General features: G+C 38.1%; 1 protein-coding gene across 3 annotated transcripts in view; it reads left to right on the top strand.

Moving 5' to 3' along the window:
• si:ch73-366l1.5 (FILIA-N KH-like domain-containing protein) overlaps positions 1-23790 on the top strand; it is a 32409-nt gene extending 8619 nt beyond the window's left edge. The window contains exons 2-5 of one of the 3 annotated variants that reach the window (XM_034144097.1): positions 8810-9263; positions 14072-14171; positions 16743-16812; positions 21553-22059. In XM_034144097.1, coding sequence (XP_033999988.1) covers positions 8810-9263; positions 14072-14171; positions 16743-16776 — 588 coding nt within the window. In that variant the 3' untranslated portion in view covers positions 16777-16812; positions 21553-22059. Of the gene's footprint in view, positions 1-8809; positions 9264-14071; positions 14172-16742; positions 16813-21552; positions 22060-22691 lie in introns of those variants that run through there. The other 2 variants (XM_034144096.1, XM_034144098.1) reach the window with 2 other exon arrangements.
• The last annotated feature ends 959 nt before the right edge of the window (positions 23791-24749 follow it).

The following is a 24749-nucleotide window of genomic DNA, read 5'->3' as shown; positions in this document are numbered from 1 at the left end:
ACAGTTTAGTAACATGTGATCATGCAGATGTTCCCTGCAGACAGTCTTGCAGATGTTCCCTGCAGACAATCTTTCAGAAGTTCCCTGCAGACAGTCATTAAGAAGTTTCCCTGCAGATAGTGTTCCAGACAGTCTGCAGATGTTGCCCTTAAGCAATTTCCCTGCAAACAATCCCAAAGAAAATCATTGCCGATGTTTTCCCTGCAAAGAACAGAATGGTCTTGTTGTCTCTCTCATAAATCAAGGTGAAGTAAGAGAGCTGAGGGAACAAATGAGTCTGTGATAAGACAGAGAAGCAGAACAGTAACCTCGGACACAACAACTGTCAGTTTGGTATTTGTACCTCAGCAAAATATCTCCAGTGTTACATTTAGATGTAGTGGGGTTTAAAGCCACAGATTATCTACTTTACAACTTCATTGTCTTTATACCTCAACAACGGTGGTAAAGGTAGTATTTAGAAAGGACACACCCCCTTAAAAGTCCTATATTCCAAATGTAAAAAAAGCATTGCCGGTCACAACTACAACAATGGGGGACTGCATCGGGTTGATGCTCGTTGTGCTGTAATCATACGAAGCCAGATTAAATTAAAGAACGATTTCTACAACGTTATACTCTTCCCCAGAGGGCATTGGTTCATTGTTTATTAATGTGGTTCAGCGGCATTTACCGACCGCTGCAGTGCTGCTCGTCCACCAGCGTTTATTCTCCCGTTAACTCACGGCAGCGGCCGCTGGAAAGTATTCACTGTAGACTGTCACACAAGCAACTAATGCATATCCCTGATCCCCGTAAATGAATGTGTTTCAGTCTGAATTGTCCCTCTTTGGTATCAAAATGCTGTTATTAAGATTTCTCTTGTATTAGTCAGGGGATGTTATCATAGCAACCGAAGCTAATCTGACTATCTTGACTGTTTGTTCTTGTGGCATAGTACGTTTTTCTACAGGCATAATTTACCGGCATATTTTCCTTTATGATTTTACTTGTGTAGCCCATGCACTGATTCGACCCGATAGCTGCTATAAAAAAAAATAAAAAAACAGGAAAATGTCTGAGGCACTGTGCTGCTCTTCAAACTGGTTGAACCGGGCAACACTAACCACTTTGCCTGGTTAGTGTTGCCTCACTTTTTATAAGTGAGTTTTTTATTAGGAACTGCTTTGGTGGGAAAGGGGCATCAGGTTTGCAGGAGGTGTGACGCCCGTCCTTGGCCCCCGAGTGTTACAGAGCTAAAATGGATTTTATGAGTGGATCTCTCAGTGTAATGTTACCGATCAGGATAGATTTACCAGGATAAACTACCAGAGGTCGGGAAGGCCACAGTGAGCAGGGCTTATCAAAGCAAGAATCTTGATTTAGCATCTTGTAATCATGATTTTGTATTTTCTAATCTTCATCTAGTATCTTCTAATCAGGATTTTTAAAATATATAATCTTGATTTAGTATCTAGTAATCATGATTTTGTATTATATAATCTTGCTTTAGTATCTTATTATTATGATTTTGTTCTCTATAATCTTGATTTTGCACCTAGCAATCATGATTTTGTATGATCTAATCTTGATTTAGTATCTTGTAATCATGATTTGTTATTATCTAATCTTGATTTAGTATCTTGTAATCCTGATTTTGTATTGTATAATCTAGATTTAGTATCTTGTAATCATGATTTTGTTCTCTAAAAATCTTGATTAAGCACCTTGTAATCATGATTTTGTATTTTCTAATCTTGATTTAGTATCTTGTAATCATGATTTTGTATTATCTAATCCTGATTCAGCACATTGTAGTCATGATTTTGTATGATATAATGTTGATTAAGCATAATCATGATTTATAATTATATCTTGATATTGCTTCGTGTAATCATGATTTTCTAATATCCAATTTTGATTTAATATTTCCTGATCTTTATTTCATTTAGATTAATTCATTTAGATTAAGTCACGTATAATCATGATCAAGTATCATTTAATCTTAATGTAGTAGCCCATTATCATGATTTAGTATTATATAATCACAATTCAGAATCCTATAATATGTATTTTGATTTTATTTAGTATCGAATTATCCTGATTTCATAATACAATATAGATTTTGTGTTTTCTGATCTTAGCTTGTCATGTCATTCTATTATATCTTAAAATGTGGATTTATTTACCTTAAATATTTTATAGATTTTCATATATTTCATAAATATCTTATCAGTATAACTTTTCCTGGCAGACATGATAATCCTTAATTGGCTCTAATGTTGCTTTTTTGACTCATCCAAAGGTCATCGGCTGAAAGAATATGCAGCCCCCGATGAGCTCATGCTTTACTCGTCCAAAACAAACATATTCGACCAATTAAAGACGACAGCAGTGGGCTTTGGTTTTGGCCAAGAGAACAATTTATCCTCATGCTGACTCACAGAATGAGTTAATGACTGCATTTAGCACAGTGATCCAGAACACAGCAAGTCTTTGGCTCTTTGGTCATCAGATTATTTTGGTGTTTCATGGCTGAGGTATTCAGAGGAAGGGAAGTGTTTCGTGCTGAACGGATGCCAATCCAGTTAGAGGGAGTGAGGGAGGGGGGGCTGTGGGATTAAGAGCGGCTGGCACGAGTGCTGTGATAGAGTCAGGATGCATTCACTGTCACGGCCACCTGTGGGCCTGTCATTTAATTTCATTTAATTTCAAACCTTTATTTAACCAGATTGGTCCCATTGAGATCATAGATCTCTTTTTCAAGGGAGACCTGCAGCATATAGGTTCCACATGAAACATAAAACAATAAAGGACATCATACATTATATTTACAGGATACATTTACATAGTTATAGACATTTACAAGTACCCATAGTATCAAGCCTGTAGTCTCTGACTATGTGAAGGGTTTTAAAATCTTGATCAGTGTTATGACCTGGCTCAAAAGGCCACAACAAAGAGGAGACACACCATATCAAAGGTTAACAACATATGTTTATTTAAGCAAGTAATTCAAATTAACCAAATGAATTTAAGTGCAAAGTAGGTAAAGCATGAGGTGTGGACGTCAGTGGTATCAGTAGTGTAAATGCAGGGTGAGGGTTGCATGGACATGTATGTGTGAGGGTGTTGAGGTGCACAAAGTAAAGCAACTGAAGTAACTAATAGCATACTCAACAGAACCGGGTGGCTGTAGGGGAAAGCAGAGAGGAGACAGAAAGGAGCATAGAGAGAGCATCCGCCACAACATTGTCCTTGCCCGTAATGTGTCGAATGTCCAAACTATAGGACTGCAGAAACAGGGCCCACCTCATCAACCGCCGGTTCGGACAGCTGAGTGAACAGAGGAAGGTAAGGGGGTTATGGTCGGTATAAACTACAACTGGGCTACTCCCAAAACCCACATACACCTCAAAGTGCTGGAGGGCCCAGATTAAGGCCAATGCCTCCTTTTCGATTGTCGAATAGTTGAGTTAGTACGAATTAAACTTCTTTGAGAAATAGCAAACTGACCTATCAACCCCTTCCACCTCCTGCAGCAAAACCGCACCCGCCCCAACATGACTAGCGTCAACCTAACGGCTCATCCTGGCGCGGCGCAGCGAGAACCGGAGCACAGCACAACAGAGTCCTCACATTCTCAAATGCCACCTGACTCTGGTCAGACCAAACAAACTTGACTGTACCCTTCAGTAAATCAGTCAGGCGAGCAACCACTGTTGAGAAGTTCTTACAAAAGGCGCGATAGTACCCGACCAGACCTAGAAACCACATGAGTTCCTTCTTAGTAGTGGGCACAGGAAACTGCAAAACGGCCCGCACCTTCGCGTCTACCGGACGAACTTGCCCCTGTCCGACCACCCGGCCAAGGTACGTCACTGACGCCCTAGCGAACTCACACTTGGCCAGGTTGACAGTGAGATGCGCCTCAGCCAGGCGACAGAACAGAGCACCAATGCGTTGGATGTGGTCATCCCATGTGTCACTAAACACAACAACGTCGTCAAGATAAACAGCAACACCCTCAAGACCTGCTACCACCATGTTCATGAGGCGCTGAAACGTCGCCGGCGCATTACGAAGCCCAAAACTCATCACTGTATATTCATACAGACCGAAAGGTGTAACAAACGCTGAAATCTTTTGCGCACGCGCTGTCAAAGGAACTTGCCAGTACCCCTTTAACAATCAAATTTACTGACAAATCTAGCAGAACCCACCAAGTCAATACAATCCTCCATCCGTGGTAACGGGTAGGAATCTGCTTTTGTCACCTTATTAACCTTACGGTAGTCTTTACAAAACCGCGGAGACCCATCTGATTTGCCAACCAGTAGGCTAGGCAACGCCCAACTGGAGGACGACTGTACTGCAATCTGATTGTCCAACATGTACTGGACCTCAGCCTCCAGTACCCTACGCTTATCCGCAGGGCAACAATAAAATCGCTGCTTGATTGGGGGACTGTCCCCCACGTCGATATCATGCTCCACGAGAGTCGTGCGCGATGGCGTATCGCCGAACAGTGCCACAAACTTCCCGATTAGAGCCGCCAACTCGGCTCTCTGTGATGCAGGTAAGTGACTCAACAAGAGGTCCAACTGGCATAACGACTCCGAATTCTTCAGCCTACCACACATGACAGGTTCATCTGGCGCCTTAACATCACACTCATCAGCCAACCCAAATCCTGGACCTGAAAGCACAGAATCAACCATCATTATGGGGCCATCAATCACATTTTGAGCCATGCAGCTATCCCCAACAGTATCACGAGCATAGTTCGGTTTAAGAAGATTGACATGACACAGTTGAGACGACTTCCTCCGATTTGGAGTAGCAATCAAGTAGTTTTGATCTGAAACTTTACTTTCAACAGTGTACGGGCCGGCAAACTTAGCTTGGAATGGTGAGACCTGCAGTGGCATTAGAGCTAACACCTGATCCCCTGGAATGAATTCACGGTCATAGAGTCTCTTCATATTAGCCTGAGCACCAGCAACATTTTTCCTTGCCATTTCCACCGCTACATACAGGCGATGACGAAAGCCATGTACATAGTCCACTAAGTTCTTAGGTGGCTCACTCTCAACCAACCCATCCTGGAGAACCGCTAACTGACCACGCACCGTATGCCCAAAGACAAAATCATTAGGGCTGAACCCTGTACTTTCCTGAACGACTTCCATGGATGCCAACATGAGCCATGGAAGTCCCTCCTCCCAGTCCCTCCCCATCTCCATACCATAAGCACGCAGCATGGACTTCAATGTTTGATGAAACCGCTCCAGCGCCCCCTAGCTTTGGGCATGGTAGGCCGATGCACGGTTATGCCTCACCCCCAACTGCTGCAGGATCTGCTTGAACATATGGGAAGTGAAATTCGTACCCTGGTCGCTTTGAATCACACGTGGGATACCAAATGTGGAAATGAACTGGGTTAGAGCCCTAACTACTGGCTTCACTGAAATGGACCGCAAGGGAAACCCTGCAGGATACCTTGTAGTCTGGCACATTATAGTTAACATGTACGCACAACCGGACTTAGATGGAGGCAACGGCCCCACACAATCTATGCTCAAAGGGTTGGCCAAGGGCTGGAATGGGACTGAGGGGAGCAGGCTTAACCACCTGACTTGGTTTACCAGTGAGCTGGCATATGTGGCATGCTTTAACATAACTGGCAACATCGCGCTTTAACCGAGGCCAGAACAAATTGCGTAGGACACGGTCATAGGTCCCTGAGCACTACACAAACTTTTAACCAAACTTTCTACAAATAACCCGTAGAACGAGCCCCCATCTGTTATGACCTGGCTCAAAAGGCCACAACAAAGAGGAGACGCACCATATCGAAGGTTAACAAAATATGTTTATTTAAGCAAGTAATTCAAATTAACCAAATTAATTTAAGTGCAAAGTATGTAAAGCATGAGGTGTGGACGTCAGTGGTATCAGTAGTGTAAATGCAGGGTGAGGGTTGCATGGACATGTATGTGTGAGGGTGTTGAGGTGCACAAAGTAAAGCAACTGAAGTAACTAATAGCATACTCAACAGAACCGGGTGGCTGTAGGGGAAAGCAGAGGGAAGACAGAGAGGAGCATAGAGGCTTTAAGTAGCTGCAGGGCACCAGACCCAGGTGCCCTGAGTTACTGCAATCAAGGCTGGACACAGTACAGCCACACCCTCTACAGATGAACCCACAGGGGCATCACAATCAGTCATTTGAAATGTTGATTTAGTGTAGTTTATGTGTTGTTGTATAGCATTTCATAATCTTGATCAAGTATCTCATAATCATGATTTTGTAATTTGTAAGGATGGTTTTCTTATAATATAATCTTGATTTAGTATCTTGTAATCATGAATTATTTATGGTATCATTTTGATTTATTATCACGTATCATCATTTAGTACGGTATAATCTTGATTTAATATCTTATCATGATTTAGTAAGGTATGATATTCATTTAGTAAACTTGTTATCATGATTTAGTTTGGTATAATCTTTAGTTATATATTTTAATCATGATTTAGTGATTTAAGTATTCAAGTAATATTGATTTAATGTCTTGTAATCATGATTCTGTCTTAAATAATAATGATTTAGTTTCTCTTAATCATGATTTTGTATTATATAGTCTTCATTTACTCTCTGGAAATCATGATTTAACATTATACAGGCATGATTTATCATCTCGTAATCAGGATTCAGTATTAAATGAAATTATTGTTATAGAATTTGGATTTAGAATCTTGTGATCATACTTTTCTATTATATAATGATGATTTGGTTTGATATAATCTTAATTGAGTATCTCATGATCTTAATCTGATATTTTACTATTGTGATCATCTTAAGTTTTGTATTTATATCCCTAAATATGCATCACATCATGTTGATAAAGCAGCACATTAGTCACATTGTCTTGGTTCAGTATCTCATATTCTTGAATTAGTACATTGCAATCTTGATTTCCAATCTCACTATCTTGATTTGGTATCCTATAATAATGATCCTCTATAATCTCAAAGTCTATCATCATGCTGACTCACAGAATGAGTTAATGACTCTGCATTTAGCACAGTGATCCAGAACACAGCAAGTCTTTGGTGATGAGATTATTTTGGTGTTTCATGGCTCAGGAATTCAGAGGCAGAGGAAGGGAAGTGTTTTGTGCTAAACGGATGCCAATCCATTTAGAGGGAGTGAGGGAGGGGGGCTGTGGGATTAAGAGAGTGGCCGGCACGAGTGCTCTGATACAGTCACGATGCATTCACTGTCACTGCCACATGTGGGCCTGTACTGAGTCAGCCTGTAGTCTTTGTGAAGTGTTTTATAATCTTGAGTGAACTTTTTTTGTATTTTTTTATCATAAATGTTTATAAAATCCTCTTTATTTGGTATCGTAATCTTGATTTCGTATTTTATAATCATGATTTTGAATAATATAAGATTATTTTGTATCTTGTAATCCAATTTTTTTAATAAAATAATCTTGATTTTGTATTCTGTAATCTTCATTTTGTATTCTAACATTTGTATTAAGTATCTTGAAATCATTATTTAGAAATGTATCATTACGAGCATCTCATAATCTTGAGTTCATATTTTGTTATATTGATTTGATGTTTTATAGTCAATTTTTTATTCCTGACTTAATAACTTCTAATCATGTTTTAGTTTTAAAAACTTAGATTTTGTCTCACGTAATAATGATTTAGAATTTTACTTTCATTTTTGTGTGTTTCATAATCATGATTAAGTATTATACTACTTTGACTTTGTATCTCATTATTATTTTAATATGCGATCATGATTTAGTGTTTTAAAATCTTGATTTAGTAAATTATCACCTTGATTTAATGATTGTTAACCTAATTTTGGGTTTCTTAATCTTGATTTAGGGTTTACTGATCTAGATTGCTTTCCAATACTCGAATGTAGGGCTTTAGAATCCTGATTTAGTCACATGTTCATCCTGACACTCCTGATGGAGACACTCGATCTGCCTCTCCAGTGTCAATCTCTTCAAACTCAGCACTTTACAAAAAGACACGGACAGATGGGTCTGTGTGGAGGAGCAGGGAGGTCTCCTGTTGAAAAGACAGATAAATATAAATATGAGAGCTGTCGGGTGTCGAGGAGAGGAGGGCGGCAGACACTGGAGAGGCTTTCATTTGTCCTGAAGTCAGTGGCAGGCGGCGGACCCTCAGCGAGGATCTGCCGCTGACAGCATGTCCTTCCACGCAGCGTTGGTCTGTCAGAGGTCAGAGGTCACACGTTAATATGATCACAGGGACCTCCACTGAGGATATATTTAGGGATGCACTGGTATCGGAGAAGATGCCGGTGGCTGGACAAGTTTCTGACATTTTGTAAGAAGACACTTGTGGTTTGTATTTAACTGAAAGTTTAACTAGAAAATAATGAATTATTTTAAGATCTTAAAACCGTTACTCAAACCGGCTTATCGTGGGTCTTATTTCACATGGTTATAGAAAACTGGGAAAAAACACACAATATTTCTCACCAGGGTAACGTTACAAGATTTGGCATTTGTGCTGCATTCAGGTGAAGTTTGAACAATCGTTAAAAACTTCCTGACTGGGAAAATTCACAAGAACCACGTGAAGTTGGAGAAACACTTAAAAATGTATCAATAGCCATACCGATCCGCTTTATATTTTAATGAGCTCTTCCTTAACTCATGCTACCTTGCTACCTTCCGGCAGGTTTTATGAAAATCAGGCCAGAAATGTTTTCGTAATTTCCCTTTTATCTCTGACAGTAGTTAACTGTTTTCAAATGTTGTGTCTTTCCAGCCTGCTCCAGTACCAGCACCAGAACCAATTAAAGCACCAGAGCCTGCTCCTGAACCAATTAAAGCACCAGAGCCTGCTCCTGAACCAATTAAAGCACCAGAGCCTGCTCCTGAACCAGTTAAAGTACCAGAACCTGAACCAGTACTAGAGATTGTACCTGAACCCGTTGCAGCACCAGAAGTAGCTGCAGCACCAGAACCTGCACCAGAGCCAGTGTCGGAACCCGAACCTGTCCCCGAACCAGAACCAGTATTCGAACCCGAACCTGTCCCAGAACCTGAACCAGTATGGGAACCCGAACCTGTCCCAGAGCCCGAACCAGTATCAGAACCAGAACCTGTCCCAGAATCGGCTGAGGTTCCAGAGCCCGAGCCCGAGACGGTCTGGGAGCCTGAACCCATCGTAGAGTTTACACCAGAACCAGAACCAGAACCTGAGATTTTCCCAACCAATGGTGAGATGTTGTTACTTTATTCATTATTACAAATCATGCAGCAGGGATTTTAATCCAAAAACCACATATTAATTAAAGCTTACAGGGTAAAACTAACTGCGCAATCAGCACTTTAAAGGTCCCATGTCATGCTTTTCCGGTTATTACCCGTCCCCTTGTGTGTTATGTAGGTTTTTCTGCATGTTAACGGTCTGCAAAGTCACAAACCCTCAAAGTACACCCTGTAGCGAGTAAAACTCTAACACAGAAAAGACCTGTCTATGCTGCCCCAGAACGCCTCGTTGGAGATTTTTCTTTTTCCATTTTTTTCTTCCTGGTCATAGTGACGTAATGGCTCATCACACACACACACTCACTCAGCCTTATCTTTTCTCAGCCACGGCTCTCTGCACACACCCACACTCACAGCCTGGCTGTGAGTGTGGGTGTGCTTAGGCTGAGTTCTGCGGTGTCTCGCTGCAACCAGGAAACGACACCAGTAATCCAGCTCACACTGTCCGCCCCTCGAGCCTCAAAGGGCGGAGCAGCGAGCCCCACAACGTCCCGCCAACACGGCACCCAGACCCCACGCAGCATTCTCATCTGTTTGTCATTACTGGTGTCATTTTGTGGTTGCTAACAAATGCCATTGTAACACATAATCACTGATCTTCCGCTTAATTATGATCAGTAGAAATGGCCATGTCATGGGACCTTTAAGTACTTTTAGTACCTAATACTGTACAATCAATACTTTTGCTTCATGTAACTTTTTTTTTACCTGTAACTTATATCTTTTATTTATATTTAATATATTTTTGTATATATTATATTTTTATATTTCGTTTTTTATTTTATTTTGATGCATATGTTTTATTTCACATTTATCTTAAATGATCCAAATAAATATAACTTACCTTTACTTCAGGTGACTTTATTTTACTGCAAAAATCCTACATTTTACTTAAAACATAATATTCTATTTAATATATATATTTAATTGAATTATATATATATATATATATATATATATATATATTATATTTCTATGTATTTTATTTTATTTTGATGAGTACATTTTCTTTTATATTTGTTTCTATACTATACCATTTTGTATATTAAAGGGCCCATGTCATGGCCATTTCCACTGATCATAATTCCATTGTTGAGATCTACTAAAATAGATTTATATTGTGCAATTTTCCAAACTCACATTGGTTTCTCATACAGCATCTCTGTAAACTACGTGTATTCACTGAATTTCACTCTCTGCCTTTAACGGCTCGTTGTAGCTCCAATAGCTCCAGCCCCCACCCTCCCTGTGAGCACAGTGTGCTCTGATTGGTCGGGACGTTGTGAATCGCACTGAGCTCCGTGGAGGTGTTGTTTCCTTGTTTAGGATACATAGCGAAACACAGCCAAACTCATCCTGAGCACACACAAACTCACATCCGAAGTGAAAACAATAAGTGTGGCTTGATATTGAGTAAGAAAAAGGTTGATAAACGCTGTGAGAATGGGTCTGCAGAGAGAATTTCGCCGTGATCCCAACTGTCTGTTATCAGCCTGCAGCCAGGGAGGAGAAATCAGCAGAGCTGCCTGCACTGTGTGTGTGTGTGTGTGTGAGAGGAAGTCCGTGGATTGGTCAATTTGGACCAATCAGCGGGGGCTTAACCTGTTAAGCCCGAGAGACCCCGGTACCGGGGCACTGCCGCAACATCTTGCAGGAAACAGTGTCTGAGGGCATCTTCATTTAATAAAACTATGAATGTTTTATATCCATGTAATGGGAAGAAACTCATCTAACTGATCATTTGTATTTTTTTTTCAAAAGAAAACCCACAATGCTAACACTGAGCCTCTGAATTAGCAACGAGCGAAAACACCTTACTGCACCGAAAATCACTCACAAAACCTTATTATTTATCTTTTCACCACATCCAACACATCGATTCACATCGTGAGGTGACACAGAATCTATTGACACCGACATTACCACTGAATTATACGTATTTGCGATGTTATAAGCAAAAACGGACATCAAAACAGGTGACGCCAGGTAGCTAAAAATGCTAACATTTTTACCTTGGCTCTGTAGTCTCTCCAAAGTGGTCTTCAATGGCATTAAAACGATAAAAACGCTGCTGAAGTTAATCCATAGGTTAATCTAATGTGTCTGTGTCCCTTTGAAATGATTTTTGATAATCCATAAGCATTAAAACTGCTTTTCCGTTTCCAGATGTCAAAGCTAGAGATAGGTTCACTCTGATTGAAAATTACATGCGCGAAGCCCCCACCTTTTCTCTTCACAACGTGTGTGTGTGGGGGACGCCCCCTTCGATTCTATTGGCTCTAACGGTCAGAAAGAGGTGTCAACCATCAAAATCGAGCAAGGGGGGCCAGAGATATGGAAAATCCACCCAAATGACCCCAGAAGTGGTTTCTTTTTGCTAAATCTCTCTAAAAAGGTCAAATGTCACTTGTTTTGCATCAATCTTGATACAGGGTACTTATTATATGTTGTACTTTGGATTCCTAAAGCTTTTAGTCTACTAACCCATCATCCAAGGGTGGTTTTCACTATAAGTAAAAAAGAACTTTTGGTCGGACACTATAATTTACAGTTTTTTACTATGTAAAATCTGAATTTTCTTTAAAATAAAAAACATCTATATTGATTCTGACTTTTCTACATCCAACTCACAGGTTTATCATTACTTTGAGAAAAAAGATTATTAATTTAACCCTTTTAGAAGGGAAGATATGGTCATTTGTTCAGGGAATGTCATTTTCGAGCCTGAGACCTGAAAAACAGGCTCAGGGCTTAACAGGTTAACGTAACGGCTCCGCGGACGTAACGTAACGGCTCCACGGATTGGTCCATTTGGTTCCGGGTACCGCATGACCGTATCGCGTCATAGCTCTGGGCGTGGCTACTGGGTATCCAGACGTCACGATGCCCAGGAAGAACATGAGAAATCTCCAACGAGGCGTTTTGTGTTCGAGTTTTACTCCCTACAGGGTGTACTTTGAGGGTTTTTGACTCTGCAGACCGTTTATGCATAAAAACCTTCATAACACACAAGGGGACGGGTAATAACCGGAAAAGCATGACATGGGACCTTTAAAATAAAGTTAATTTACTACAATGTACTGCACAATCAATACCTTCACTCTAGATATTTTAACTTTATTTAAAAATCTAAATATTTTACCTAAAACATATATTCTATTTTATATATATTTTATTACAATTAGATTCAAATTATATATATATATATATATATATATATATATATATATATAAATTATTTGATTTAGATAAATACATATCTTTTTTATATTTATTTTATATTTTCCCATTTTATTTATTCTGAATTATCCTATTTTCTATATATATATATATATATATATTTAATATGAATATTTAGTAGTGCATTTGTGTGCAGCCTGTATGACTGTGTGCTGACTTTATGAATGCAGAGTTGGAGCAGCTTCCTCAGCAGCTGTGCTCCACAGATAACTTAACAGAGGAACCGCAGACGGCTGTCCTGACTACCATACTCTGCACACACATTTTACCAGGAAATACTCTAAATGGTGAAGGATTACAAAAAAAAACACATAACAAATACATTACAATTATATGTAAACAATGCTCTCTGTGCATCTCTACCAACTGTTATCTACCGGGAAGTTCATTCCCAGCAGCCACAGGAAGACCAGCTGTTTACATCCTGTGTGTGTGTGTGTGTGTGTGTGTGTGTGTGTGTGTGTGTGTGTGTGTGTGTGTGTGTGTGTGTGTGTGTGTGTGTGTGTGTGTGTGTGTGTGTGTGTGTGTGTGTGTGTGTGTGTGTGTGTGTGTGTGTGTGTGTGGTGTGTGTGTGTGTGTGTGTGTGTGTGTGTGTGTGTGTGTGTGTGTGTGTGTGTGTGTGTGTGTGTGTGTGTGTGTGTGTGTGTGTGTGTGTGTGTGTGTGTGTGTGTGTGTGTGTGTGTGTGTGTGTGTGTGTGTGTGTGTGTGTGTGTGTGTGTGTGTGTGTGTGTGTGTGTGTGTGTGTGTGTGCTAATCTAATACTTAATCTCAAACAGTTAAAGCACTTGGCTGCTCTGAACAACAGGTGGAGCGACAGATGTTTGTTTATGTGTGTGTATTCAGATCCTTTATTGCAGCTAAAGTACTAACAGTACAATAACAAAATACTCATATAAAAGTAAAACACCTACATTAAAAACACTGAAGTTATGTAAATCTAAAAATACTCAAAATCAAAGTATTACTTGTGCAGTAAAATGGAGTTAAAGTCATTGAAGTATAATTATTGATTATGCAGTAAAATAATCCCTGTCAGTGTTTCACTACTCTATATATGAAATATAAATTCATGCACACATTAGGGACATTTATTAATAAATCTGTATTTATTTTCTTTATTTGTCCTTAAATTCAATCCGGTACTCAATAATATTCAATTATTCTAAGAATTTCTTTATTGATAATTAAATGTTTGATTTTCTTGATGTTTTTTTTCATATGTCTTATCTATTTTATGTACTTATATATTAATACATAACATTTATTTATTTATTATTTTTTGTTTTTGGAACATTTTGTATTTAGTGTAACTTATTAATAAAACATTTTTTAAAGCTTTTATTTATTCGATTAAATTGGGTAGGATGAAAAACTGTAATCTGAAAAGTAACTAAAGACAATTGTAGTGGAATCAAATGTGCAATATTTACCTCTAAGATGTAGTGGAGTACAAATACTTTAAATGTGTACTTAAGTACTCAGCAGATGTACTCAGTTACTTTTCTGTGTGTGTCAGATGAGGCTGCAGCTGACGACATGGTGATGTTCACTCCAGGAAAGAAACAGAGCAAGTTTGAGACGATGATGACGAAGGAGGAGATTGAGGAGGAGCAGAGGTGAGTGACAGTGGGATCTGAGGTCATGTGACATGTTGGACCTGCTGCAGGGTCTGTGTGCGGCTGCATGTACAGCAGTGTGTTCTGCTAAAGGCTTTAGCTTCCAGGGACGGCGGGTGGAGGGTCTTCTGCACGCACCTTAACACCTCTGTCCATGAAATGAAAGACACTTATTTAGTGACTTTACTAAAGAAATGCAAGGAAAAATATTCGCATGTATATGTGTTTTGTGGTCCCACATTTCGCTTTACTTCTTATTTTTTGCCCCAAAACAATGCAGAGTTAGCATTACATATTGCGAGTTATCTTTCTCAAAAAAGGCAAAAAATGAAATAAATGTCTACTGTGTATATAAATAAATAAATATAAATGTATTTTTTATTTTATTAGATTTTTTATTTTATTTGAATTTACACATAATACTTTACTTGATCTTTTACATTTTATAATGATTCTTGTTTTAATTATATTTATTACATATCTTTATTTACATAATGTTATATATTATGGTAAATATTTGTAAGTATATATTTTAATTTATTATTTTTAACATATATTTGAATTATATTTATTTAAAGTGTATATATTGATTTATTATTTTGAAGAAATATTTAAATTATATAACAATGCTTTCCGATATGTGGAAAAATATTTCTCCGATTGTGATTAAATTCAATGCAAAGTGCGGATGCTACTTATTGCTAAATATATTTTATTATTACCGACGATAAAGTGGAGCTTGTCTATTTTCTAATGGTTTCAGAGAGTACTCATGATACCCTCGAAAATGCAAAATTGCATTATTGAATTTTTTAATAATTAATGTAAAAGTGGAAAATGAAAATCCTATTGTGAGATTTAGTCCAGCAAAGTCTTCCATCCACACCCTGAGGCTGGACTGTGAGTGAACAGACATTACATAACCTCTGTTACGCATGTTTTCCAGCTGAGAGAGTGTTTATAATTTACTTTTTATCTAAGAGCGGGGAGGAGACATATTCAGCTGTCTGATTGGATAACCCTTTTTATTTTAAACTCCAGAAACTCTTAAAATGTTCTTGTGGGTTGGCAACGCTGTGTTTCTGTGTTTATGTTGAGAATCTCAAGGAGAAACAGAGAAGAGTCTTTGTCTCAGTCTGAGTCTCTCTCAGGGTGAACAGATTTCACAGATGAAAAATATTTCTCTGCATAGTTCACAGCTCCAGATCCTGGTTGAGTGTGTCTTAAAATGTTGTATAAATCTTGTGAAAACATGTTACCTTTCAAATCGAAGCTCAAGAACTGTGAAATCATTTAGATGAACATTCTTCGAACAAGTATTTAGTCATAAACTCAAGTATTCGACTGAAAGGGTAACTCCTGTAGTCCGACCCTGAAGGTAGCATCTCCTTGGTTCCCTCCGCAAAACGCCAATGGGGTTTCTCGATTAGATTTTGTTTTATTGCAGAAAATAAGCTCTGCGACAAACACATGTTTAGGATACTTCAACATTATGTTCAGAAGGATAATCTCCACATACACCGAAAAAACTGAAACGTTGACTTAATGTTACTTAACTTAAATGTATTATGTCAACAAATTTCACATAACTGTATGAGGTTAGTTAAAAGCAATAATATTAAGTGGACTTAATATTATTGCGTTCAACTAACCTAATACAGTTGTAAGAAAGTGTAAATGCAATCTCCAGAAGTAAAAACGCTAACAATAGGCAAATAAAGGAACTACTTCACCTCACTTTACATCAACAACGCTAACCAGTCCCATTTAGTCACTTGTTGTTGGTTTTAACGTCATTTAAAAGCTTCAGGATTTAAACAGTAGGCTGTATTGACATATTTTATGTCGCAGAACAAAACGTTAAAATCTCTTCAGCTTGTGTTACCTTATTTCAGGCTTCAGACTGAAAAAAAAAGTTTAAAAAAACCATTGACTTCCAGATGAGTGAACAGGAAGGGCTGAAATGCTTACTCTTTTCTAGTGATGGGAAATATGGCTCTTTGAAGGGAGCCAGATCTTATGGCTCCGTTCCTTTCAAAGAGCCGTTCAAAAGAATCGGCTCGTTCGCGACCGACACATCACTACTCTTTTCCTGGTTTTAGGACTCATTCTTCAACTCTACTACAATTTATCCTCATGGGGACATGAATGATGAACCACATTTTAAATGTATTGACAGGACATCCAATAGTTATTGGGTTATTTCACTTAAAGACAAACAGGGTCACCACATTTAGTGGGATTCATCCTCTGGAGAGCATTAATATCTGAACCATGAATATCTGAACCATGAATATCTGACAAATAACTTGTTTTAAATGTTTAAATTAGCTTCATTTGCATTATTTCTTGACTAAATTACACTTTATACTGTGTGACATTCAGGTATATCAAGTGCAAATTTCAAATCACGATAAGGTCCAATACAAGCCCTCTCTTAATATCAGTAGTCAGGTAACCCCCCCCCCCCCTCTTGATACAGTATATATGAGCATGACTTCCTCCCAAGTTTTTGTGGATAATCTCCATTTTGTGCTACAACAGCAGATGTTTTGTGTGCTTATCTTTCAGGATAGAGCTTACGTCAGATTTTACTTCTCTATAATCATCAGCACACACACAGTGTGTTAGGAGGGACATGGTAAGGTCATGTTTCTATTAAAACCCCCTCCTCCCTAAATCAACCCCAACAAAAATAACCCGAGATAAAATGTATTCTATCTGAAGAGAGAGGCTGGCATTACATTGCTAACCATGTTTGGATCAACGTGACTTTATTGATCATTTTAACAGAGTATTTTACAGTGTGGTATAAGTACATTAAATGCATTCATATATCTGAATACTGAACTGCTGCAACATATACTTTTTATCATCTTCTCAGCGCTGCTCAGATTTATGGAAACACATCAAATCATATAATGATAGTACATTTACTTTTTAAAGCTCCTTTAAAGGTCGCCTATTAAGCAAAATCCACTTTTTCATGTATTTTATACATACATATGTGTCTCCTCTGTGTTAAGAGATTTGGAAAGTTTCACAAAAAAAGATTCTCTCCTTTTTTGTCCTGATCCATTTATATAAAAACCTGTCTGAAAATGAGCTGATCAGATTTTGGCCACTTTGTGATGTCACAATGTTTTTTTGGCTTGTGTAACCATTAGCCAATCACCAACCAAGGTAACCCCCGCCCCTCACCTGATCACCTGAGGCCCCGTCCACACGGAGACGAAAACAAAAATAAACCGAAATCGGCTCAAGAAACGTGTCCGTCCACACGAAAACGCTGGAGACGCTGTAGTACATATGCCGGGCCTGTAAGTTGAGCTGTACTTCCGCCACAAAATACACCAAAAGCAGTGAATAAGACGATTATTATTATTATTATTATTATTATTATTATTATTATATTATATTATTATTGTTGCTGATGGTTTTGGTAGAGGAGCTGTAGATTTTGCACTAAAATCTGTATCATGGTCAGTAGCGTCTGGAGCACGAACGCAACCCTGTGATCCACCATTATTGTTGTTGTTGTTGGCGAAACGCATCAGCAATGAGGTGGGGGTGAGCAGGAGAGGCGGGGCTATGGCGTCATCGTTTCAGGAAATGATCGTATAGGCGTACACACGGAGCCGCAAGCGTTTCATCTCCAGACTTACCCACTTTGGGAGCCGTTATCAAAGTGTATCGGATTCGGCTTTGTGTGGACGAACCGTCTATACCAGCGGTTTTCAAAGTGTGAGACGCGCCTCCCCTGGGGGGCGCCAGAGAGCTTCAGGGGAGGCGCAGCGTGAGAAAAAAAACAACGAGAAAAAGACGAGTAAAGTGACACTTGCACACTTTTGGCTGTCTGAGGAGACCGAGTTCCCCCACCTCGCCAAAAAGGCTGTAAAAGTGCTCATTCCCTTCACCTCCACCTACCTGTGTGAGTGCGGGTTTTCCGCATTGACTTTGATCAAAAGCAAGTGCCGGTCAAGGCTGCAGCCAGAGGATGATCTGCGTTTATTCCTGTGTGCATCAAAGACGCAGACTCATTGTTCCCACTAAAGTAGGGGTGAGTGTAATAAGGAGGCAAAGTTGACGTTCAGTGTGTTGCCGGGGGCATATAAGGATTTATCCACGATGTTGAAAATGTAAAAAATGTTTAAAAAATATGTGTTGAGAACACCGTGCGAAAATATACGGGTCGTGCTGCAGCTAGATTTGCCTGTCCTCTGTAAGAAGGTGTCGGCGACTGACATGCAAGGAAGAACAGGCCACAGGCTGTTCCAACTTTAACAACTTTATTAACTTCCAGGGTAGTGAATTGAACATGCAATTGAAATTGGGTGCGTGGTATATTTCCGTGCACAACACACAAACTGAACAACACTCAATTGTCCGATCGCTACCAGTGTCCTTGCGATCTTGTTATAACAACAAAGTGCACGTTACTGATGCAATATGGTTGAGACCATTCGGGCTTATTCTAGAGGGGTGCAAGGAATAGTCCAAGTAGTGGGGGAGTTGTATACAATATGTTTAAAACATAAAGATAAAAAGGTTTAAAAAAGTTATTGTTTAATGTTTTAAGGAGGTGACGCTACTCAGCCAATCAAACCGGTGCAGTCAGTGAGTCAGCACGATAGATTCAAACACACACAGAGACGAGACAAGACAAGAGGAGAGAAACAGTCTTCATTTTATCTTACTGGACCTCTTTGAAATGCAATTGAATACCCCTGCATTATAGCAACAACAACAATAATAATAATAATAATAGCAATAATAATTGGGAGGGGGGGCGCGGCTGTTCTTATGTTCTCTGAGGGGAGGCTCACCTTCCCACACTTTGAAAACCCCTGGTCTATACGATAGAGAACGTTAGCGGATACAACTGATATCGTCTCCGTGTGGACGGGGCCTGAATCTCCTCCTTGAGCACCATTGTGTTATTTTTAACGAAATATCTCTCATACCTCATTCACACCAACGCAACTCCGGTTCAAGCTCCGTGCTAGAGCTTTTCAGGTTCAGAACCGGTTCTTCGGTTTACCTCCGGCTCTTTTCACACCGCCCAGAGTCCGACTGGTGCTGCGTCATTGCGTCATCGTTTGCGTCATGACGTAACCGTTTGCGTGCCTGCTTCATAAAGCCAAACTGCGCTGAAACCCCTCACAGCTCACACCGACAACAATGGCCGATTGTGTTGAAACGCTACTCGTTTTTTTGCTTTTGGGGAGGGATTGCATTGAATTAAAGCAGCGGGAGCAAACGCTTGCCTCGGGGAGGGAGAAAAAAAGCCACAGCGGAGAATAAACAGAAGGGTAACCATGGTAACTATGGGCGGGAAGTCTTCTTCGCTGCTTTTGTGGCAGACTACAGCGCCACTTACAGGCCTGGCATATGTACTACACCGTCTCCAGCGCTTTCGAGCGGCAATGGCCGGCCGTGTCCCAACCCCACATTCCCCTGATAGGTGGAGAGTTTGCCCAATAGCCGTAGCGCCACTTCTGTGACGTCAGGACAATGTTCAAATCTGGATCAGTCTGTATCAGATCCGTTGCAGCCCCTTTTTTAGAGATTTGGGTATGGAGGAAAATAGAGAGGGTTGTGTTTTCTGACACTTGGTGAGTTCCCTGGAACACCGGGGACACATATTCATGTATAAAAGACGTACAAAAGTGCATTTTGCATGATAGGTTCCCTTTAAGTAGTAATATCAGAATTGGTAATATTAGTACATTATTATTCTATATGCATACATATGATTTATGACCTACACATGTAAAATAGAAATGTACAATAATACGATTATAACATTTGTTAAATGAGAGTTCTCAGTATGACTGTATAAGATTGGTTCATGCGTACAAAAACAAATACTCTGTGAAAAAAGTCAATCAACACACACACACACACACACACACACACACACACACACACACACACACAGGTAGAGCTTCCTGTCTGAGGACCGAGCCTCTCTTCTTCTACATGTTATTTCCTGCAGCTTCCCCTGCTAACTGCATGCTGCCTGCTAACGCATAAGCTAACGGTGAGTGATGCTAACAACTGTTTAAAGAGCAGCCACACTTTGTGTGCATTTAAGCTCACTTTAATTTAATAAACCAAACCCTGCATAGCTTCTGCATGAATTCATTCATTAATTTTAATTCAGTCTAATCTCAATAATAACAACAGCCTGTGTGTTCTTCATCAAATAATGTACTTATATTTTTTGATGTTTTTTTCAGTATGTTTCGTGGTTTCTATTCATTTCTGTACATTATAAAAATCATTGAGCAAGTTAAAGTCTGACAGTTTTTACCGTATAAAGTTTTATATTATTATATATTAATATTCTTTTCCACTTTTTCTTAGTGACATAATGCCACTGGTTTTTATGTAGATGCATTTTCAGTGTATTACATATTAGGAGGATTTTCACACTATGTCCTTGATTAGCAGAAACATTGATTAAATGGTAAGTTAACTCGGTGAAAGTGTACAATTATATTAATAAAATAATTTTGAACAGTTGTTTTAGGAAGTAGACATTTTGTCCTCAAAGGTAGATTCATTTTTTAATGCAAGAGTAGTATAAATAAATGAAAAACCATGTTAATGCTAACAATTGACATATCCCATAAAAAATGTAAACAAACAATAGGATTAAAATCCCAACAATTAAATTGCTATGATCAGAGCTGAAGTTAGTTAAAAGGTTTAACTAAGTGCAAGATGATAATAAAATATTAATACTTTTATCCGATTAATGAAGGGACATTTTTTGTCTAATGTAGAAATAAAAAATGTTGGTAATATGAACTGCACAAAAAAACGTTATCTATGTTGTTTTGGGTCATTGAAATATATTTGCAGTCAGAATTTATTATACAGATTGTAATTATTTAAATTGTGTTTTTTTCCTTTGATAAACAACAGTGGCATTATGTAAGCAGACATTTTTTGGAGAAAAAAATGAATATTTAGGAGTTCTGATCAGGACTGAATTGAGTCAAGGTATTTAATAAAAGTGGGAAAAGATATTAATAAATATTAATCTTATATCAGTTTTAGGAAGTGGATAATTGTGTTCTATCGTGTATGGATTCTATTTTTTTTAACTGACACTGCAGAAAAAAATAAAATGTACAAGATCAGGACTGAATTTGGTTACACGATTTAACACAGTGAACTAGGGACATTTTGTTTTTGTAATCTTTTTATGACATGAATAGGACATCAGATAAAATGTTAAGTGTTAACTTTCATGTATTAGCGTTCATTTAAAGTGATTTACGTTACATTTCCTGATTGTTTGTAACTCTTATTTTAAGTTGTATTTCTTGACACATTAAAATGAATATTGTGGGTTATTTTCTTTTTTCAGAGCTTCTGAATGATCATCCTGAGATTTGAAACCCCTTCAGCTTCTTCCTTGATTTTGTCACTGCTGAAGGAAACGATTTGAAACATTTGATTTGAGAAGCTTTCAGGTCTGAGCTGCTTGTGAATAGCAAACGTCTTTACACCAAAGTGCCTTCAGGAGTCTGTGTTTGTACTGTTTGTAGAGTAGCATTAACAGAAACAGAGTGAAGTTATTGTGTTTACAGGACAGATGGAGCAGTGTGACACTTTTGTTCAAACTTTGATTTCAATAAAGTTTAGTCAAACAATGAATATGCTGTTCTTAGAAGAACGGGAGAAAACAGAAGTTAAACGTCCTGTGTTTGAGGTTTGAGGTTTTTCAGTTTGATTTACATGTTTAGACATGCAATAAATAAATAAATGAATGTGTGAAACCCAACTGACGCTTGTGTTTGTTTCAGGAAGCTTTTGTTTTTATTTTTGAATTAAGCATCCTGTGCATTAAAATATATCCTGTAATTTAACCATCCAATTGCTTCTTTTGTTTGTTTTTGTGTCTTTTTTAAATGTATTTCTTAATTTAGTCTGTTCTTTTTTTAAATTATAAATATGATTATTTATTATTAACTTTTTATAGTATAATTATTATTTGTATTATTTGTCTCTTTGTGTCTTTATTTTCTTGATATTTTACGACATTAATCCTGAAAAAAATCAATTAATTTTTTCTCAAAATATTATACTTTTTCTTCAAAAACATTTAATGAATGATTTTCAGATCTCTTTAAGATGGTGGACGACAGGTGCTACAACGATCAAAACCATTTAAATTAGGAGAAACGCACTGTTGTTTAAAAAACGATTAGAAAACACAAATGTGCCAAAACATATGCAAATGAAGATACATCTTGCTTTTGCACATGTTGGCCACCACACTTTTATCAAAGGTTTTCTTGAATTTCCATTACCATCCAAAATCATGACATTATTATGAATATAAAATGTTTTTTCTCGAGAAAAATGACAGCATTGACCTTAAAAAATGAGTACTTTTTCCTTTTCTTTATTAATTTATTTGATCAAGAAATATTTTGATATTTGTGTCCTGTCATGTGACCTCAGCTGAGTATTTCTGTTCAGTTCTGTGACTTCACTTCCCAGGGTTCAACAGGAGCAGCTAGCAGCCATCTTCCTGTTGCTGAGGGAGAACCAGGAGGCGCTGGGGGAGGTGACGGAGGGAGAGATGGAGGAGCAGCTCAAGCTCTACTCCCTCTGAGACTTCAGAAAATATACTGTAGATTTATATTTAAACTTGAACAATTTTACTGTATTTTAAATGATTAGTCATTTTTTTTAACGTTACACTTTATTATAGAAAATATTATTTATTATACCGTATTTTTTTAAATACTTGTTCGTAAATTAAACCTAGCCCTTATTTCTTTGAGTAGAAATACTACATTTTTCTTGAAAAACGTTGGATTGTATTGTCAACATTTAACATGTTTTCTCAAAATATTTGATTTTGTTAAAGAATTATGATTTTTTTCTTCAGATATTTCAAGTTTTCCTCATAGTGATCTTAAAATATTCAAACTAAAATCTCAGTTTAAATGCTTTATTTAAAGGGGACCTATCATGCAAAATGCACTTTTGTACGTCTTTTATACATGAATATGTGTCCCCGGTGTTCCAGGGAACTCACCAAGTGTCAGAAAATACAACCCTCTCTATTTTCCTCCATACCCAAATCTCTAAAAAAGGGGCTGCAACGGATCTGATAAAAACTGATCCAGATTTGAACACTTTCCTGACGTCAGGACAGTGGCGCTACGGCTATTGGGCCAACTCCACCAATCAGGAGGAGACAGCCACGGCCATTGCCGTTCGAAAGCGCTGGAGACGCTGTAGTACATATGCCAGGCCTGTAGGTGGTGCTGTTCTCACTGAATCTGCCCTTGCAACTAAAGAGCTAAAAAATGTCAAATTGAGCAAAATGAGGCATGGCTAAAATGCATGATCTGTTTGGTATTTTGAAAAAAAAAAAGTATAAATATGCCTTATATAGGTATGGTCCTACACTATATTATTCAAATATAGCATGATAGGTCCACTTTAATATATATTTTATAATTTTAGAATATTATTCCTGATACTGTAGATGTAAGATGTTATTGCTAAAGAAGCGCAATATCCCAGAAAAACATATCCGTTTTTCTTTCAGAATTGTTGTTTTTAATTAAAATATTTAAACTTTTCTCAAAAATACTTTGACTTTATTCTGACAAAAACCTGGTTCCTGTCTGGATTTTGTGTTGAAACGGTAATATAGCAACTGGATATGCTGCATTTAGGCTAATGTAGAGTTTTCTACATAATCTTAATCTAAAATGTGTTGAAACATTCTGATATTGTTCTCAAATGTCAACTCCATTCTCGGAAGACCATTACCATCAATGTTTGTATTTATATACATTTATAATTTTGCTCTCTAAATATAAAGACTTAGTCAGAGTTCTATTTTAAAATATAATAACAATCTGGATAAAATGTATCTTAACGTTTTCTTTAATTTAAGAACCTTGTTCTTAACATTTCCATTTTTTTCCCCTTAATTCAATTTTTTCAGAAAAACTTCTAAGGACATTACATTTTTTCCTTAAGATATACAAATATTATCCTAAAAATACACCTTTATAAAAGTTGATATTAAGACTAAGTATCTCACAATTAAACGTTTTTTTCTTTTTTCATTTTAGGACATATAGTTGGTATATTGTGGTATTTATAACATGTTCTGTCATGTGACCTCAGCTGTTATACCCGTTTACAACCACACATCAGTTTACAGTCTTTATGCTAAGCTAAGCTAAATGTCTGTATAGCTTTACACCAACACACTCTCACTCCATAAACGTCCAGGGTCTCGAGGTGTGCAGTTGGGACGCTCCTTCAGCTTCATAAAGGGACGCAAATAGCTTTCAACTGATTGCAATGTATTCCCATCTGCGGCGGGATTTGACGCTCATGGAAGCACGGCATTCGTTTGTGTCGGCGGCATTTAAAGGCAATGTGAGCGTCCATTCCCATTGGATAACGGAGAATTGTACACCCGGAAGTAAGTATTCCCCTTACTGTCGATTGATTTGACAGTGATATCTCCACTACTCATCAACTCAAAAACACCAGATTATCCTTGTTAATTACACAACATTGATT

The sequence above is a fragment of the Trematomus bernacchii genome, unplaced genomic scaffold (assembly GCF_902827165.1).
Source record: "Trematomus bernacchii unplaced genomic scaffold, fTreBer1.1, whole genome shotgun sequence".
Classification (NCBI taxonomy): domain Eukaryota; kingdom Metazoa; phylum Chordata; class Actinopteri; order Perciformes; family Nototheniidae; genus Trematomus; species Trematomus bernacchii.
This window is presented reverse-complemented; position numbering and strand designations above follow the sequence as displayed.